General features: G+C 48.6%; 1 protein-coding gene across 10 annotated transcripts in view; it reads right to left on the bottom strand.

Annotated features, from left to right (window-relative positions):
* The window catches only part of LOC149337784 (muscle calcium channel subunit alpha-1-like), a 615,266-nt gene that overhangs the window by 161,136 nt on the left and 433,253 nt on the right, over positions 1–20,877 (bottom strand). For all 10 annotated transcript variants that reach the window (XM_089553522.1, XM_089553521.1, XM_089553520.1 and 7 more), the window contains exons 8-9: positions 13,971–14,164; positions 9,236–9,339 (exon numbers count right to left, since the gene is read on the bottom strand). In XM_089553522.1, coding sequence (XP_089409648.1) covers positions 9,236–9,339; positions 13,971–14,164 — 298 coding nt within the window. The remainder of the gene's footprint in view (positions 1–9,235; positions 9,340–13,970; positions 14,165–20,877) is intronic.

Here is a 20,877-nt window from a genome sequence, read left to right on the forward strand (position 1 = left end):
CACTCGCGTGCGCCCAGTGTCATTCGCCACTGCAGTTCTGATGCAGACATAGGTAAGAGAAATTCATCTACACTCGTTCACCCACTACACAAGGAAGTCGTGTCAAAATAAATCATATATGCGCAAGCAAAACAGACAATGCCAAAAAAACGAAGAGATTCTCAAAAATTCCAAGTACGGAACTTCGAAAAGCAGAACCATTATTTTAGACCATAATCACAGGTTTAGACCATTGTGACATAGTGACCATAGAGCCACCGCGGTGGCTCAGTGGTTATGGTGCTCGACTACTGACCCGAAAGACGTGGGTTCGATCCTGGCCGCGGAGGTCGAATTTCGATGGAGGCGAAATTCTAGATGCCCGTGTACTGTGCGATGTCAGTGCACGTTTAAGAACCCCAGGTGGTCAAATTTCCGGAGCCCTTCGCTACGGCGTCTCTCATAGCCTGAGTCGCATTGGGACGTTAAACCCCGTAAACTAAACTAAACTAGGTCCAATAATACGAGCAAGGCATATTGTCTAACTAGCGATTATGCTGACTGTAAGCACTTTCGTGCCTCGTGAGTAAATGTTTACTCCTTCTTCCCTTGCTTTCGTTTCCTTTCCTTTCGTTTCCTTTCCTTCTTTCCTTCCTTCTTTCCTTCCTTCCTTCCTTCCTTCGTTTCGCTATGGGTTCATGCGGCCGCAGCTTTCGGGCATCGTTCCGCCAATTCCGGTCAGATTGTCGAAAAGTGCACGTTATAGCGATGCTGGGATTGAAGAGACATGAGAACTTAAGCTACTGCGACATACTCCAGAAAGCGGAACAGTACTGTACATGTGAGTGGCCCGACACCGGAATACTCAACTGCATGAGAAGAATACAGAGCCTATGAAATTTCAATCTTCCGACTACCGGCACTCATAAGATAATACTTAATACCCACTACAAAAAAAAATTGCAGAATAAACCATAAATGGCACAATAAACAAAAAGTAAAAGATCTCAGTGAACGAAGGAAGATGCGCGGGAAGCGCTTGTCGTCAGAGGCTGTCAATATGTGTCGCGTCCTTTTTGACCTTTAGTATCCGTCAAGAGTCAATACCAGTTTGCCCAGCAATTCACCCTTCTGCAAGAAGATGAGATTCTTGACAACGGGAAACAAAATGAACAAAGGGCAGTGGAAGCCTCAGTCCGCTAATCGAAGTTTCGACAAGAGGACTCCTCTTCTCCCCGGGGAGTGCGCCCAAGGAATCGCACTTGGTTATTTTATTCATTCTCTCCTTGTTGACTTTGTTTCGTGTTGTCAAAAGGTAAAGGAACTGATTAGAGGTAACTATAGATAACATAAACACTTTGAAAAGATATACAACATCAGTCTTTCTAAAGTTTTTTGTCCGAGAGGGAAGGAGGGAGTGCTGATCTGTCGGCGTTTTGATAACATTCACGCATGTGCAGTATTCGTGAGATAAATGGAATAAAAGGCAGCGCATAATTACCGCTCTTCGATGCTACCGCCAGAGAACTTGGAGACGTACGGTGCGCTCCGCTGCATTCAGCTGCGCTTTTCGACAGTGCCCGCAGCGTAGAAAGTAAATTGCGTCCGGCGTAGTTTTGCGCAACCAGCCCTGTCGACAAGCCATTATCCACGAACTGATATAAGCCACGAAAAATTCCATCATCAACAATAAACACCCTCCCCTATTTCTCCAATTAAACCTAACCTGTTCCTGCTGGGGCCACATTGTCCCCGCAAACTTCCTCATCTCTTTCGCCCACTTACTCTCTTCTCCATACTTTGCGCTTGCCCTCTCTTGGAATCCACTCCGTTGCCTGACGTGACACGCCTTGCCTCCGTCTTCTCCGGGCAAATTTCTTCGTGATTTCAACTGGGGCGTCATTCCCTCGCATGAGTTCCAAATACACTCTGCCCTCTTCCTTCCCGTTAATCGTTTAATGGTCGGGTGCTCGTGGAATCAAAGAAAAAAGCCATATTGCCCGATTTCACGACCAAAAGCGCGCACATTGAAAAATTAAGTTCGAAACCTTGCGAGCGCTGCTGACATCTGTATGTTTCAGTTTCGCGATAATCGGCATGTTGTACATTTGGTGCAATTGGTTCGAGTTGCGTGAAAGACCAGCTCGAAGACCTACAGTCGTGATCACATAATTGTTCTTGTTTAGACAGGGAGCAACTGCTCATTTTTGTCCACAGAGCTATCTCGCCATTGCAGTCGATTGGCTTTTTTCCGTCACTCCGCAGTGAGAGCTCTCCGGCAGTCCATTTTTGTATATTTCACATAATTTTCTCCAATTATACGTCTGAATGTCTGAATACTCTAGTTATTCACGAACACACAATACAAGGCAGAGAGTGACTTGATAGGACGAAGCGCTCCGGACAGTAAGATGCCGCTCCGTGTGTTTGTGTCGTGAAAAACTTCTCGCAGTAAGTTACGAGCATGAAGTACGAACGTTTACAACTCTGTCGCCTGCACCATTAATGGTGCTTTTTGCGAAGCACCGTTAGAACCACTCCTGCCAGCTAGCTGGTTGCCCCAGGGTCATTTTAGTGCGACAGCATTACGAGAAAAGACGGCGGTGGCGGTGCGTGTCTGCGTGTGCGTGTTCTGGGCTCTGGATAAATTTCGACCACCTGAGATTTTTTACGTTCTTTGGCATTGATCGGTCAGACGAGCGCCTTTGTATTTAACCCACACTGAAATCCGGCCGCAGCCGCTTTCCTCGCCTTCCAGGCGCCAATGGAGAAGAATGACTGGGTATAGCCGGACGTGAAGGTGTACGCCGCACTGAAGCGTCATCGCTTCACTCGCGGATTCGTCGCCTGGTCTGCGTTTTTTTTTTTTTTTGGAATTAAATTCGTTCTCGGCAACAGGTTTGCCGTCCGTGCAATCGGCAGACGGAGAAAGCACGCATCAGTTTCCGTCCTTGTCACGCAACACAGGCACCAACCAATATGCAAATTTCATTTCGCGAGGACACCCGCGTCGTCACGCGAGCGAAAGCGGCCGATGAAATCGACTGCAGCCGACGCTATTGCGGTCCGTTCCTGGATATCAATAAATTACCACCGCCAAGAACACACTACGCGTCGGTTGTTGTGCAAATCCGCCTCCTACTTAGCTAATCCTGTCCAGTGTCGGACGCGGCCACCGTCCCCGGACAGACATCCGATCTTATTCGCCAGCCTCCCGCTACGTCCACCTTCTCTTGGAGTGCACTGCGTTATGCACTAAGGGATGATGGGTGGAAGAAATCACTAAAGGTTTCTTTTTCATTGAGTGTGACCCTGGGAGATGAAACGCCTCCTAAACGAAGACTAAGAGTTCAGAACGCGTTCAGAATGAGTTCAGAATGAGGTCAGAGTTATCCACTTTGGTGCGCATTTTAATACTTTATTTTTGCTGCGATAGCAATAGTCGCGTCACACCCCCAGAATGGTGGTGTGTGTCGGTGGCCGAGCCTCCACTCTCCAGAAGCAGCACCCACCACCAGCCCTCCGCAAGGCCTACACCGACTCCCACGCAGGTTCGAAACGGAGGAGCGACAGCGAAATCGAAGACTCAGTGACAAAGCCAGCTGCCTGAAGAAGCACCGCCGACCATTCCTTAGAGTAAAATCATCAAAGTAATAGTCGCGGGAGATTCCAAATGAGTTTCTCGCACCAAGTTTCAGATCGCCTCCGCATTTTTCCGTGGCAGAACATCCCAACGTCGTCATTCCGACGCGTTCAGCCGAGCTGTATAGCACATATTGCTGCACACTGGATCTTGTTCTGCTGAGTGCATTTTTCAAGCATTAAACGCGTTTTTTAGCCTTATGAACGGCTGAGTCATATTAAAATGTAACAATACCGCTCAGTTATCGCTAATTTTTTTTTCGATTTAATTAGCACGAATGGAAACAAAATCCTGATGCAATACACAAAATGTGTTCCACCTAAATTGTGCGAACGTTTAAAAAAAATGTCTGTGGATAGCTACAACCTGTAAAGCGACAGCAGGCATTTAATTGGTTGGGGCAACCAAAAAGAATTTAAAAAATATTCCCTGCCTGCACCACTCACGTACAACAGGCTTAATACAATTATAAAATAAAAGAGGAAGCCATAGGGCAATTTCAAAACAGCAGCTTGGGATTGTTGGTTTTCCATTCTTACTGTGTGTGCTTCTCTTCTCATGTACCCTCTACTTTGTGCGGCGTTAACTTCAGGATGACAGCGATGCGATGTTAACGGTGCACTGAAGAGGAATCTGAACTCGTATTTTTACCGCGGGAACTTGATCTGCACGTTTCGAGCGTTCTTGGAAATTTCGAATTATTGCCGTGTGCGGCCGATTTCCCTAATTTAAATCGGATTAACGTCGGGATCCCGCCTTTTTTTTAACTCCCCGCAAGCGCTGAAAGGAGTCGACCAACCTTCCACGCAATTCCGTGGCGGCTTGCCGTTCGCCGTTGGGGGAGTGATACGTAGTGATCGGCGAAAGCAAAGAGTCCACGCGTATTTTTATTTCCGTGAGCCTAAGTTGCAGCTATGTAGTCTCCGACTAGACCTATTTATTCACGGAAACCTAAGAGAAACAAAATAAAAGCGAAAGCAAAGTCGCCACGTAAATGCCTGAAAGGCACTCCATGCGTTGGCCGACTCCTCCCACCGTAGGCGGGGAATTAAAAAAAAATGCGGGAGTCGGACGTTAATCCGACTTGATTAGGGAAATCGGCCTCAGAGGGCAATAATTTGAAGTTTCTAAGAATGCTGGGACCGTGTAGATTGAGTTGCCACGGCAAAAAGACGAGTTCAGATTCCTCTTCAGTGCACCTTTAACTTCAGGCAATTTCAAGTTTCGCCACCCGAAGCTGGAAAAATAAAATTTAGGGGGGCGGTGTAGCTACTATAGCGACCCACAGCCGGGGGAGCGGGCCCGGTGAGACTCCCCTGATCTCCCCTGGGATGAGCGGAAGGGATGGACAAATGGATAGGATGTAAGGGTGTCAAGAAACGGGTTATGGGAATTTCGATGGGAATGGGGACAGCGAGTTCTTTGCCCTGATCCTTCAATCTGTCTTGACTCCATTAATGGCCTGCCCGGCCAGGACAGGGAGGGCGTCGAGATTGCCCAGTGGGGCGACACCCACTCACGGGTTGCCCAACCATCCACAAGCGCAACGGGCTAGGCCTGCCGGAGGCAGGACAACCTAACACGGGTCAGCTACCTGGGGCCCCTCCAAGACTCAAGGGGTGTTTCCAGCTTACTAGCTACTAGCCGTCGAGTGCTTTTCGCGGTTTTTCAGACACCCGAATTATGTATGGTGAATCCGGCCAGTAGAGGCTTAGTTCGTCAGCCTCTCCGCCCTCCGGCCCTCGGTACCAGGACATAACACCTCTAAGGGGACCCACCTGTTATTCCAACCAACAACCCGCAGGCAGAACAACCACACCGGACTGGCTTCCTAGTTCGCTCTGCTTGTGCATGCCCCTGACGGCCTTTGCCTCCACTTCGCCGGCGCGCGTGGTAAACCTCTGCGCCTGCGTCGGTGCCTCTCAGCTGCCGCGGCACCTGCTGTGGGCTATTGGCGCTGAACCCAGCCTTCTTCTGCGTCGGCGGCACGCGGTCTTGCCGTCTATGCGGTTTTACTGCCATGTCAGCGGCACTCTCCTCTGGCCTCAGTTGCACGAAGAGCTGGATCTCCGCTTACTGCCCTTCCTTGCGTGGTCACATACCCCTTAACGGTTAGGCTTCAAGGGGGCCCGCTATCTCCATTGTTTCTGAAGCAGTCGCTCAAGAGGTTTCTTAGCTAAGCGGCTAATTATTTGTAGCGCGTCAACTCGCCACAAGGACGATGTGCTTGTTACGTTGGTTGGCCTCAAATAAAATGGCACATACCCACTACGGGAGAGTGGCCAAGACACAGGCGGTGAACTGTCGGAAAGATTAGCAGTTTATAGAGGAAGAAAAGGAGCTGAGTATAGGCTGACAGATTGGACGACGCAACGCAACGCAACGACAGGAACCCGTTAGCTGGGAGATCGAAGCGGGACAATAGCTTTATGTGCAAATTCGAATGCAACGCATGTTACTAATGGCTCAACTGGGCAGAGAAAAAATAATATAATAAAATAAATTTTAGAAAATCAGAAAACTAAAAATAAATATAAAAAATAACAATGAAAAATAGCAGCGGAGACAAAGACGACGATGCTCACACGCGCCTTCCCGCTTCGTGCCCCCTCTTCCACCTCACGTGCTCCTGATCTCGCACGTTAAGTTCCTCGCATTCCTTCGCGGCGGTGCCTACACCGAGCTGCAGCGAGATCTTGGGCGATCGAAAATTCACGGCTGCCGCTGTGCAAGCAACAAGGCTTCCTAACCGGCTTCTTCTCCTGGGTGAGCTGTGCTGGAACATTGACTCCACTTCCACTTGTGGCTCGCGGCCCTCATAAAAATGGTCTATAGACTCCTTATTGACTCTATTGACTTCTTATAGATATTCCTTTTTGACTATTAATAATCTATACACTGTCTAAAGGCAGAAGTCTACTAAAACTGTGTGCCCATAAATCTATAGATTCTCCTATAGACTGTCTATGGCATTTGTATTGCCTAAAGACTTTTCTCTAGGATTTGTCTATAGATACTATATAGACTTTATAGACAGTAGTCTATACACACTCTATAGACTGTCTGAAACTTTTTTGTAAGAGAAAGCTCCCTCTCACAGCTTATTTGCACAAAACTCGGATGCATCATCATCGACAGCCTGACTACGACCACTGCAGGGCAAAGGCCTCTCCCATGTCTCTCCAATTAACCCTTGTGCTGTGCCAGCTGCGGCCACCGTGTCCCCGCAAATTTCTCAGCCACCCGCACGAAATTTAGCCGACGTTTAAAAATTGCTGGCATGCTACTCTGCATGGGGAAGGAAATTTAGGAGATAAAGAAGGTAAAATCAAAGAAAAAGTAAAATCAAAGTAAAAGAAAAAGAGGAAACAGGAAATGCGGTCATAAAATGCGTACTAAGGTGCATCGGCGAGTAATAATGTCATCTTCCCTTCGCATTACATGCCCTGCCCAAGCCCATTAAATCCTCTTGATTTCGGCCAGGCTGCCTTTAACCCTCGTTTCTTCCCTGACCAACTCTGCCCTCTTGCTGTTTCCTAAACATTACACCTACAATTTTCCTTCCGATAGCTCGCTGGGTTGTCCTTAGCTTAAGTTGATTCTTTTCCGTGTCCTCCATGTTTATGCCAAACAATTTGAGCACCGTTAAGATACAGCTGCTACATTGTTACGAGAAAGTATATATATGCAGTTATTTAAACAAGTAAAGGAAGCATTATGTCTAGTTCAACAAAATTATGTCTAGTTCTGTTCAACAAAACAAGTTGTCGGGCTAGGTGGTACATTACATTAAGAAAAATAGTGCCAGCCAAAAGAAGACGCACACAGGAAAGTGAGAAGACGACAGGACAGAGGATGTCCTAGCTTCTGTGCTGTCGTCTACCCACTTTCCTGTGTAGGCCTTCTTTCGAGCAGTGTTATATTCCTTAATTCAGTTCAGCAATGAGAACATTGCCAGTAAAATAAAATGAATTGCATGAGCTCTGTTGTTCTAGCTAAGAGAAAAGTGACCTCAAATATGACTCCAAATGAAATGCATGCGAAGTATACGGCCTAATCTGTGTTACTTGGGAAACTCTGTTACGCAAATCCGTAGTGAATAAACAGGCTAGCAGTGTCACCGAGGGTTACATTCCGTTTCCTGGGAATTATGACGCCGATTTCTTCCAGTAGGGATGCTTTTGTGGGCGCTAGCACAGCGACAAGGAAGCAAACACTGACGTGAAAATTTTTAAATCTTGCGGGCTTTTATGAAAGATAACACCTCTAAAGCTGTTTTGAAGACAAATATTTGGAAGCTGTAGCCCTCGACAATACTAGCGTTTTGATGAGTAACAGCTCACAAGGTCACGTTTACGCGGCATCAGTAACACACCAGGTGCAATATGTGCGCTCAGAACGCCAGTCATTGACTGGGTCGAACACACTAGTACCACTCGTGATGTGTTTCATGAGGATGGACAAGCGACCGTGTTTGACCATGCATGTTTAGTGTTCAGACTTTACCTTTATGCCTCACAGCCACCCCAGCTAATAGGCATATTTTGATTCGCTCAATGCCGTGAGTTAATAATCACCCCGGCTGGCACCGGCAATCCGCCCCACCTGAGAGGTCTTGTTGCTCGGATTGTCACGACAGTAATCTTATTTTAGAGTAAAAAAATTATTTCCACTCGTCACTAGTGTTTCTGCATAGTTCCCCACAGGGACAGAAGCGGTCAACACGAGACAAACCGCCACTTCTTGGGCGGCGCCTGTCTTTCGCGTAGATGCGTGCAATTCCGTTGGGACAATCGTGCTCGGCGTACGGCAGACTAATGGTTCCTGCTTAATTTGGTGCCATGGCAACTGGACTACTTTGAGAGCTGCTGTCAAAATTTTCCGATCATGTCTGCCGCATGGTGCCGATCTTTCTTCAAATAAATGTCTAAGATGACGGACCCCCTCTAAGACGCATGCAAAGTCCTCCCGTAGAGTTACGTAAAACTTTCATGGCGAGTACGAAAGTACCAAAAGAAGCTTATGACGCAGTTTGCTTCATAGCGCCGCAACCTGCTTCATCGAGTCGTCCTTCAATGCTTTCAGTTCCGCATTTCGCGACAATGTGTAGAGAGAGGGAAGGGAGGTAGGAAGGGAGGGAGGAAAGGAAAGAAAGAAGGAATGAAGAAAGGAAGAAAGGGGAGAGGGAGGGAGGGAGGGAGGAAGAAGGACAGAAGGAAGGAAGGAAGGAAGGAAGGAAGGAAGGAAGGAAGGAAGGAAGGAAGGAAGGACAGAAGGAAGGAGGGAAGGAAGGAAGGAATAACGAAGGGAGGGTGGGGGAGAAAGGAAGGGAGGAAGGAAGGAAGAAAGAAAGAACTAAGGGATGGAATAGGGAAAATAAGGGAGGGTGGAATGAAGGTAGAAAGGGGGAGGGAGAGATGGAGGAGGGAGGAAGGGAAGTGAGGAAGGAAGGAAGGAAGGAAGGAAGGAAGGAAGGAAGGAAGGAAGGAAGGAAGGAAGGAAGGAAGGAAGGAAGGAAGGAAGGGTTCACGCAGCCGCCGCCGATAATAGAGTGGCCGCCTTCGTGCCTCGTGCAGCCCCAGCAGGGCGATTGGCAAGCAGTGGAACACTCACCCGCTCAAGACACCCAAAACGAGGTTCAGGACAAAAAACGATCCTAGGATGATGAGGCTGATGAAGTATATCCACGGCCATTCGTTGCCCATTGCGTCGTTGATCTGCATCCAAGCGAAAACGGGAGAGGAGCAAGGGTTAACGACACTACTGGAGGTTATGCATGAGCTGACCCAGAAGGGGCCTTACAAGTACTAGGCGACGGTAATGCGTTTATATACAGGGTGTGACAGTTTAGACTAAGTAATTTTTTTATATATAGGCTGCCGGAGGTAAAATTGTTTTTCTTGCGCGAAATGGTCAGGGCCGTAGCGGGCGCTATAAAACGACTCCGAAGTGCTACTTAGGGGAATATTTAAATAAAAGACCAGTCCCTGGTCGAGACGTTGAATAAATCTGTTAAGTTTTTCAATGTGACGTTCCCAATTATTTCCCAATATTTTTGACCACTTGCCTTGAAATTTTAAACTTTATATATATATATATATATATATATATATATATATATATATATATATATATATATATATATATATATATAAACAGAGAGAGAGAGAGAGAAAATGTATAACGAGCCCCTCATTCCCCTTCACTTATCAGCTTAATTGCTTAAAGGGATACTGAGGTGGCTTTCGAATCAGCTAATTTTTTAGGGTTTTTGAGTAGTGTAATTGCTGACCACGTCTGTCAAATTATTTTTACGATTTTGCCTAAAGCAGTGGCGCAATCACCAATTGAAAGCACGATGTTTAAATCTCCCGCGCCGCGCGCGAGCGCAGGAGTGGAGAACAGCGGAGAGGGAAACCTCGTCCATGTCGGCCAATGTGACGTCACGTTGAGGAGCCGGGGATACTTCGGCGCACCCGAGCGAGCTTTCACCGTGCGTTGTGCATGCGCTGTTCCTCGTACAGCGTGCGTTGTGACGTACAAAGCGTGTCAGCCGACCTTGCGAATCAGGTTCAACACGAGGTACTACTCTGCGTTCGTGTCCACGAACAACTAGGGCCGCGACTGTGTCGTATTTCACTGTTTTCCGCAAGATCATAAGCTCGCAGCGCAAGCGCTCGCTGCTGTGACGAAGAACTCAAGCTGACCAAAGCAAGCGTACTCTGCTCGAAGCACTTTCGTAAGAGAGGCTACATGCAGAGCTTGTCTCTAATGTGATCTCTGGAGATTTCTGTCAAAAAGGCACGGCTGAACCATGACGCAGTTCCTTCGATTTTCTCGCGCATGAGAGGCGTGTCACCATTCCGAAGAAGCGCCTCTTCTAAAACTAGAAACATGCTCACTTAGCCCCTGCAGAAACCTTACAGAGACTCAAGCATGTGTCGCTCTCCTCAGCTTAGGCGGGGCCAGACCACCTGAGGCGTGTTCAGCAAGGCTCGGTTAGTGATTTTCTACTTCTGTTCGACGTGTCCAAGCAAGCAAGCGTCGAAGCTCTTCATATGCGGCATCTCGTTTAATCGTAGGTAAGCGATTAAAATGAAAGCGTTCGACAGCGTTCGACGTTCTGATTTCGGATGCAAATTTAAGAGAGAAATGAATGCCAACCAAGTTTTTGCAAAGAAACACCATGTTTCGCAACCTTATTCGGTATCTTCATCAAGCTGTGGCAGCGGGCGAGTTGCAGCTAGCTTGGCTTTTAAACACACATATATTTGGCCACCACTTCACTGAACCTAAACTGCAGACCTAGGAAGGGCGAACATTTCCGAGGGAGCGATTAATATTTTCTGGCATCTGCTGAACGCGCCACGAGTGAAGTGAAGTTGTCCGCGTATTTGGCTTGGTTTCCAGTGCACAATGATTGCGTCACTATCCTGTGGTCACATGCCTCGCAGTGCTTGGCCACTGCGCTTCGCTCATTTTGACATCAACTTTGTGCTGCTTCATCGTTTCCTTAAAATACTTTCTTGCCCCAACCTACAACGCCGGGTACTGAGAACAGGATTTTTTGTACACAGCGCTTTGGCCCTTTTCTTTAGGATGACACTCTTCCGGGCGAGCCAGGAGGCGTCCGATGGTGGTAATTGACTTGAGTATTGTTCGCACCCCTTCCTTTCCGAGAATACGAGCCGAGGTTTGTACTGGCACCTTTTACGCATGGTCTGCATACGCGTCTTTCACGCTGGCGTATGCTTGTGCTAGGCGTATAATTTTTTGTTTGCGTCTTTTTTCGTTTCAGGTGATACTTGGAATTAACAAACTGTAGTATTCTTTTCTTTGGAGGTCAGTAAAAAAAAATTGCTGAGGCTCAGCTTGGCTAAGCCTGGGGAATGCGAAGCATATTAGTGGCTAGGCTTGGTAATACATGGCTTTCCTTGGTTGAATACTTGGTCATTTTAATACAACCACTAGAAAGCCTTCGTCGTGGGGGAAGAGAGAGAGAGAGAGAAACAACTTTATTGCCTTTGATTGGCGGGATTTAGGGCAGGTGGGCTTGGTGTGGCCCCCAGGTGGGGGCGACTTCCTGGGCCCACGAAATGAGTGCCAGTTGGATGCTCTTGTCTGGCCTTCTGAGGAGTTGGTTCCATCCGTCTTCGGAGGGAGCTGGCAGTAAGGTTCGAGGGGGCGGATTTCCCGCGCAACCCCAGAGGATGTGAGCCTGGGTGGCGATTTCTCCCTGGTAACAATTTTGGCAGACGGGCGACTCCAAAAAAGCAATACAAAATTACTCGGCAGGTTTTATCTGCCACCCCGCTGCACGCATCCTTCGCGGCTGCACTCGCGACCATAAGATCAACCTGGTCTGGGTACCCGCCCACGCGGGAAACTCTGGAAACGAAGGGGTCGACCGACTAGCCCGAGGACTAACCAACCGGGCGGCCGGCCCCACGGACCCAGACGCTCTTGCGGAGGCTCCCCAGACCTTTGCCGAAATTACCAACCTCTACAGAGAGATGAGACGCCAGTTCCCGCCTCCACACACCGACTTGAATCGAGAGCAAGCCACTTTGCTCCGCAGGTTACAGACACACTCTATCCTTAGCCATTCTAGACTTCCACTTATCACAGACGTGGGGGAAGACAACGGCATGGCTACAGCGGAACGCCGACTAATCCCGAGACGCGCGTTGGGTGAGCGCCTGGATTGCCACGGAAGCCGCGCCTGCCTGCCTGGTGGAGCGAGCGTTTCACCTACACCGAGTGTGAACGCGCGTTCGAAATGCGCGGGAATGCGCGGGTGTGACGGCTAGGGGTCCCACGGCGACGGCGCGAGGTGGAGGCCGGCTCTCTCATCCGATGTCACGTGGTGTGACGTCACGGTGTCACGTGGTGTGACGTCACGGTGTCACGTGGGGGTCCCACGGCGACGGCGTGAGTGGTAGCTCTAGCAATATGCTTCGCATAAAATAGTCGCCATATTCGCTTTTACAACACCACGGAAAGCTTCGATCTGCACTCAACGCAGCGCCGGATCCGCATCGGCAGCTTCTCCAGTCCTCAAAGTGTCGTCACGACCTCTCTTGACCAATCACGGGAGGCGGCGCGCCGCACGGTGTGCCCGCGGCACAGGCCGCATATTTCTGCTAAAAAAGGCAATTCGCGCTTGTTTTTGCCTTATTTGGATGCGATATTCCAGTATACAGCATGAAAAACTATAGGACGCCGCTGCCAGCCTGATTTTCAAAAAAAGTGCTTCAGTCTCCCTTTAATTAAGGAGGGCCTCGGTTCTGGCAGCCTTGATGCTATAGGAAGCATAAGAGGGTTCTCAAACAGCTTCCACCCTCGCGGTTCGATGACGTTCCACGTTACACCAGCGGTAACTCAGGACGTACTACGTACGCCGCTTACGAACGTGGATGGCGCTGATGAAAACTCTCAAGGTTAGGCCACTTGTAAACATAAATACCCCCGAAAGCAGATCTCACAGCCCTAGCCGTAGCTCAGAGGTAGAGCACTGGACGCGTATTTCGGAGGTCGGGGATTCGGTTCCCACCGGCGGCATGTGGTTGTTTTTCTTCTGCTTTTCTAATCAATTTAAGCGATAACATATTGAGTAATATTCTCTATTGATCAACACCAGAAAACAAATAAATATAAATAAAAAATCCCCTGTGTTCCTTGGTTTCTGTGGCTGTTGGCTTCTCTTAGATATGCATGCATAATATAGTTATTAGAAAAACTATGTTTTTGCTTTTAGTGAAAGCGACCCTTCGCAGCTTCATTATCAGATTACAGTTATTCGAGTAACGGCGCACATTAAGCAAATAACCTTGTCCTACTCTGCCTCCTCGAGCTTTGCGAAGTTGCAGCTTTTAACCTTGAACCTCACTCATACAGAAAGGGTGACGTGCAGCTCATGTAATTAAACATTTCCATCCCAAACTCAGCGAACTAATCGGACATGAGGGCTTAAGCGCGACCTCGTCAGCTTAAAGTCTTCCCACGTTTTAAATTTTATCTGGTAGTCATCAAGAAGAGTAATAACTTGCATGACAAACCTACACAAATCTAGACTCGCTGTTAAAGGTACAAGTGCAGCCCCTGTGAAAAGTAAAAGGCCAAAGAATTTCGGTCTAGCCGGGTAGTGGGCTTTCGAAGCAAAGGGCGAAGTCGTTAATTTCTGAATGGTGGGGACGAGGGTTTCTCTGATCTTGAGTACAATCCGAATCCTGGCATTGGTTAACCGGCTACACAACAAGGGCCACAAGCAGTGCCCTTGGCCTCTGTTCTATTCATCGCCTGCTCAGCCTGATGATGACAGCGGGGACAGGGAGTGAAAGGCGCTCACGTTGTACAGCACCCCCGTCCAGCCCTCGTTGGTGACGCAGGTGAAGACGGTGAGCATGGCGAGTCCGAAGTTGTCGAAGTTGGTGATGCCGAAGTTGGGGCCCTCCCAGGGGCCCCGGCACACGTGACCCTTGCTGGCGTCGCACACGAAGCCAGACTCGCCGCACGGGTGGGGCTCCTCCTCCGCGAACTCCCCTGCGGAGGGGGAAAAACCACGGTTCTCAGAGAGCAAACTAGGAGGCAAGTGGGCCACTTGGGTCGCGTCACCTTGCGGCGTCATCACAACCTGCCCACCGGATAGTGAGCAAACTGTCCACTGCGGCAGGTGGTAGTTAAATGAATGATTGGTCTCTCGGGAAGAACAACCTGGGACGCACGAGGCCCACTGCTGGGACCACCTGCCATCGAAGAGCAGTGGCGCATCGCTTAACCACTGCACCACTCCGTGAGGAGGGCTATCTCCCAGAGATGCATTAATGTAAAGTAGACAATGACCTTCTGCAAATCTGAGAATTAACACATTACGCTATCGCGTCATGCTTTTTTTTTGTATTAACATTCGCAAAGCAAAGCATATACTCGGCTCACCTTAGTTCGCCAATAAGCAACGCGACTTTGTAGCGTATGCGTTGCGTGCTCGGCTCGCATTCTGAAGGCCCTCTGTCCTTTGGGAAGTCTCATTTTTCTTTGATACCTCGGTCGCGTCGTCTCGGATTTTTCTGACCACTGCTGTTGGTCAACGCCGGGTTTCATTGTCGATGAGCCACACTATGCTTTAGCATTAATAACATCGACAGCAGGACAGCGACTTCAGTGGTCATCATCAGCATCATCCTCACCTTTGTCTGCTGCCGGACAAAGGCTTCTTCAATATCTCCTCCCTTGTCAGGCACCAACTGCGGTCAGCTTGTCCCTGACAACTTCCAAATCTCATTAACCCACAACACTCTCTTCCGCACCTTGCCACGTCGAAAAATCTCGCATGTATCCAAACGTGTCTCATATGAATTCGCAAGCAGCCCATAAGAGTTATATGTGTCAAGGTACGTGCCTATTATGTTACTCCTTATGTTACTCCATCATCAGCTCGAAAAACGCGACACACACAAACTACACCTTAACTCATCACTTCGCAAAAACAAATTCCCATAAGTTTTCATTTTTTCCTCAAACAGTCAGTGATTGGAACTGACTACCTGAAGAGGTTTTTACGTGTGCTGACTTCAAAGAGGCCATTACCAATGTCTTTTAACCACTGAAAATGCCCTTCTGAAACTTGCATTTCTGACTATTTTAGATCTGACGAAGATGTATCGCGGAGTGCTTTTATATTTACAGGCATGAATTTTAAACATATGTATGTACGTAAGCTGCTATTTGTTCAATGCTCTGTAACCATTTCTTGTAATTTGCTTTTTCCCTCCCTGCTTGGACCAAAAAGGTCTGCAGTATCATGTAAATAAATAAATAAGTAAACATATGCTTCATACGAGTTCATATGTGCCACAAATGTGCCTCATATGAGCTCATATCGGCTGCATACGCGTCCATACTCGACACGAATGTCTGTCTCGTATAAACACTCATGTTCCGAGTGACTTCACACACGCCACAGAAGTGTCTTGTATGGAATTAAACCTGAACTGACAAGCGACACTCATGCGCACACAGGACCTTTGATGTGCATTCTATCAGCTTACACCAACCGCACGCGAAACAGCCGCTCATGGGTGCCTCGTGAAGAGTTGCGCATGCTTCGTGAAACGCGCGAAAAAGAGGCTGCGAAGAAGGGACTAACGAGTGTCCAACCAATGCATGAAAAAAAAAAAACTATTGGCCTGTTTCTCACAGTTTCTTCCTAGTTTCACTGTTCGAGCCCTCTTTCTTGCTGTAAACACCGGGGACCCAAACTGTCGCTCGTTCGACATTTCCAGTTTTCTTGAATAAACGTTTAGTCCGAAGGTAAATAGAGCCTCCTCTGCTTTGTTGAGCCGCTGTAAAGCTACTTAGCGACTAATGCCAGGAATTTTCGTGGCAAAGCACCGGGTGTAGTAAAAAATGATAAGGTTTTCACGTAGTTCACCAGAGTAGACGTGCGAAAGCATGTGTTGAGCCTGATTGGCTCGCGGTTTTGCTTTGCTCGGTCGTGGGCAGGTATGCGATGATATTATACTCAGGTTGAGCTCTGATCGAGGTTAAGCTTATCTCTCGCATCGAAGTTTATGCCTCCGTGTCGCCCTCACCCGACTGGCAACCTGGTCGTGGCCGGCACAATATCACGCCGACTTCAGTGACTCCTGCTCCTTCTGATCCAGCTCCTGCCTGCGAGGCGCACACTAAACACTTGCTTTGGACCAGCCCCCCTTTGCATGCCACCCGGAAGGAACACCGCCTCTGGTACGGACCGCACCCATGCCATCCATTGAATGTAGAAAAATTGATTCTTGGGCCCCAACACCGGACGTTACTGGACTTCTTTCGAGAGTCCAGTTTGTACCCATGGCATATATGTAAATAATACAGCATGCTACCAGGCATATTATCGCAATAAGAAAAAGCCTGTTCACACCGCAGATGGAAGGACATCCTAGTCGAAATCAAGAGGAAGAAATGGGCTTCAGTAGGACATGTAACGCGAAGGCAGGATAACCGCTGGTCCTTAAGTGTAACGCAGTGGATTCCAAAAGAAGGCAAGCGCAGCAGGGGGCGGCAGAAAGTCAGGTTGGCGGGTGAGATTAAAAAGTTTGCGGGGATACAGTGCCGGCAACTGGCGAAGGACCGGGTTAATTGGAGAGACATGGGAGAGGCCTTTACCCTGCAGTGGGCGTAGTTCTTCGGAGCCTTGCGGCAACACACTGCATCGGTTCGCATTTAGTAACGTTGTCCTCGTGGACCTCTGTCGAACTGCAACCATGTGTTTGTGGAGCTCTTGGGGCGGAGGGGCCCTCACGCCATACAAGTCTATCATCCACAACACAGTATCCCCGTTCGTTCGGTTCTTGCTACCTCTACTTATTTTTGCTTTAATATTTCAGCAACACCTCAGGGACTTTTGGCTGGGGCTTAATACAAAGGGTGAACAAACCACAGCGTGCTCAATGAAGAAGACAAACAAAGGGAAAGAGAGGGTGGCTATCTTTGTGCTGAGTTCCGAGGCGTCGCGTGACAGGTCCCTCTCCTCCTCTCGGAGCGCTTTCCATTGCAGCCGGCCCCAAAGCCTCCCTGGACAACCGCCAGAGCTGCCCTCCATGGGGCTCATTAATGTTTCAGCAGTCCGTTTACTTTCTCCCGCGGTGGTGATGACCGCGCCACGCGAATTATGCAGCAGCCGGCATCGGAGGGGTTCGCTTTTGGTAATGGCGGCCGACTCTCCGTCCGCCCAGGTCGCTCCTGCCGGAAACAACCCTCGGTCTCCTCGGCCGCCCTGGTGCCGCGGCGTAATTCCTGCCTCTCTCACTGGTGCAGTGCCCAAACTTCCGGTTTCGTCAGCTACTTTTTAAACTGAAATTTCTGCTCAAAGGCATCTCTGAATATTCCCGAAAAGGCAACACAACACGCACTTCGAGAGACGGCAAATGATTTGCTTGTGCCGTTCATTGCCGGTTTTTAAGAAAAGGAAAAAAGGAAAACTTTGTAAGCAAAGGGAATCGACCTGTTATCATAAACGTTAAAAAAAATCTGCGCTAATCCATTTCACCACGGAGCTGATAGGAATGCCCGTCTTTTAATTTTTTCATGTTTGTTCTAATCAACGTTATCCTCTTTGTTGATAAGATACATGGCTTAACCTGAAAATACAGAGTTGCGGCATATAGAGGCCCCTTGAGGAAATTTACGTCGGGGATCGAGGTTGCACTGTTATCCACGGAAGCTTTGAGGCTGCTCCATTAAGAGAGTCACGCAGTGCGCGGACCCGACTGCCATCTTCCGCTCTTTTAGGGCAGGCAAACATTACGCGAGGGCACTGAAGACTGCTTCAGCGGAGAAATGCGAAAGCATTGAGGTTTTGCTGCTGCTGCGTTTGACTGCTGCACCACTGCGGCAATTTTTAGTTACTACACACTACGGCACTTCGGTATATCCGGTCTTGATCAGTAAAGTTCAGGTTCTCTTTCCTTGCACCAGAGGTGCCCCGCCAGAGACGGTTTGTTTAACTGAAGACTGAAGCTCTTCGCACCAGGGGTGCACTCTCTGACGGTCTCAAGATGAGTTGAGATGCAGGGGTAAGGCGAATACTTGAAGTTTATGTACAGATATTTACAATCATATACAAGTTAAGTCACTAGAGACATTAAGCAGCAAAAAGATACAAAACAACAAAAAGGCGGAACTGGCTAACACTATAGGGGAGGCCCCTACTCGGCATAGCCGAAGATGCATAGCATCTGACCTTAGCGCAGAACCCCGCTTCCAGCTCCGGGGCCCGGTTTTAAATCCCAAAAGGCCCGGCCCACATTTGGTAGCTTCCAATCATGTTGCACTCTTAACATGATTGGCTCTTCAAGGGCATGGCCAGCCCTCTGGCTTCTACAAGGTAGACCACCCTCTCTACCACAAAATAAAATAAAAACAAACACAAATATACATTCGTGCCATCAAGTGCGCGAATCGGTACCGCGGGGCGGGGGACACCCGTACTTCCCGGCGCATTCGCGAGCGGCCGCGTTCTGAGAAACGAGACGCTTCGCTTTGAGCGCCCCCAGCCGCGTTCCGATGACCCCGCGTACACTAAGGTGGAACTGGCTAACACTATTGGGGAGGCCCCTACTCGGCATAGCAGAAGATGCATAGCACCTGACCTTAGCGCAGAACCCTTATTCCGGCTCCTGGGCCCGGTTTTAAGGACCTGAAGGCCCGGCCCACATTTGGTGGCTTCCAATCATGTTACAATGTTCACATGATTGGTTTATCGAGAGCCTGGCCAGCCCTCCACCTTTCGTAGGGCAAAACGCCCTTTCCACAAACACAAACGCACGGTCGTGCCAGCACGTGCGGAGTAGAATATTCTCTCCATCAGAAAATAAAAATAAAAACACACAAATACACACTCGTGCCAGCACGTGCGCGAATCGGAACCGCGGGCGGGGGGACACCCATATTTCCCGGCGCATTCGCGAGCGGCCGCGTTCCGAGAAAGGAGACGCTTCGCTTTGAGCGCCCCCAGCCGCGTTCCGATGACCCCGCGTACACTAACGATCCCTTACATGATCACGTTTTGGCGGGCTAGTTGGTTAAGCATCTTGAATAAACAGCGCGAACGAAGACGAGCACAAAAGACAAGCGCTGTGTCGTCCATTTTCTTGGCTTTTGTGCTCGTCTTCGTTCGCGCTGTTTATTCAAGACCCTTACATGATCGTTATATCCGACTTTTGCTTACGACATACTATGACAAGAAGCTCTGTTGCCTCGCAATTTTAATAGAAAAAGTAGAAAGGGCGCAGTAACTCACACATCTCGACACCTCGGTGAACACCTTAACCGCGCGCCTTAAGCAAAAAGGTAAAGCCTAAGAAAGCATGCAACTGAAGGCGGATACGTCATCGGTCCGAGCCTCTGTCGCAAGCTGTAGCTTCCAATTTGACTAGAACATGAAAGCGATTTGCAAAGTGAGATGCTACGACACCACATAGAGGGCTGTAAGACAAACGGCTGCCCAAAGTTTCGGTGCAAATGTAGTCGGAAATACTGCCACCACATTGGGGAGGCGATTGAGGTATCGGGGGACTGGGGTGTCTGTTTCAGCCGGCGGCGTAGCTCGGTGATTGCAACGTGCGTGCTGTACATGTACGGTGTGTTAAAATAAGGTCATGGTGTTTCTGGGTGGCCACCACATTTGTTTTGCCCTCAGTCATGAGTGTGTTTCCAATGTTTTGTTTGTTTGCACTGTTGAATAAACTTCCCTTTTATTCTTTACTACTCTCGTGGCAGGGGTTGTGCCTCGCCTTGAGGCGGTAGGCAGGCCCGTGTAATTTCTTCTTGATTCTTCTTTCATTCGCAATAACTACTACACCTCGGATGTCAACTGCTGAAACAAGCGGTCGCGGTCCACCCTAGCGCAGCCATTCGGCTACAAAGGAAAGCTATACAGCTTTAATGTATAGCTTTCCTCTGTAGCCGTACGGCTGCGCTTGGGTGGATGCCAATGATCAATTACTCCCTTATTACAAATCTACTCCACCTTGGGGGACTCCCCTAAACATTTGACCGATAATTCATCTTGCATCTCCTTCAACTCTTTTCTGTCTGCACGTGGCAGCTACTTTGTCGCAGCTCGAGCCAATGGGCAATCCCGGTCACTTTTTTTATTCATTCCTTTATTAATTAATTATGCCTGCATTCATTTGCGTTGCGCAATGTTATACCGTCATCACATTATTAAATCTGCCTCTGTCGTTGAGTGCACGTGAGCTGCACAACTTCCTATGACTGCTTTTCGTTCGCATGAGGCATATAATGCTCTCGTATTCAGAAGGAAGCGCATCGCAACCAAGATAATTACAACTGACCAGAGTAAATAGCATGGCATCGCATTGATTTTGCCGAGTTTGACAAGGCGTATAAGTTTTCCGAAATTCACCGACTTTTATACATTTTAAAGGCGACATTTACGCATTTAGAACAAAGGCTTAATCATAGAACTTCCATTTCTGATGATTGGCGCATTTTTTTCGGCTTAAAGCTAATCATTGCCGGGTAGGAAAACGTGGTGGACTTAATGCACCGTTCTCCATTTTTATGACCCGTGCGTTCTGAGGTTGTGCAAGTGCTGGCAGTGAACGATTTTTCTCTCCGGCGCTTTAATTCAGGTGAGATGGCTGATAACAACGCTCTTCACTGTTGTTAATTTACGTGACAGCCAGAGCGCAAACTTCATCACATGACCGAGCGCCACCTGTACCCACACAGCA

The sequence above is a fragment of the Amblyomma mixtum genome, chromosome 7, assembly GCF_055824585.1.
Source record: "Amblyomma mixtum isolate Tamu chromosome 7, ASM5582458v1, whole genome shotgun sequence".
NCBI classification, from domain to species: domain Eukaryota; kingdom Metazoa; phylum Arthropoda; class Arachnida; order Ixodida; family Ixodidae; genus Amblyomma; species Amblyomma mixtum.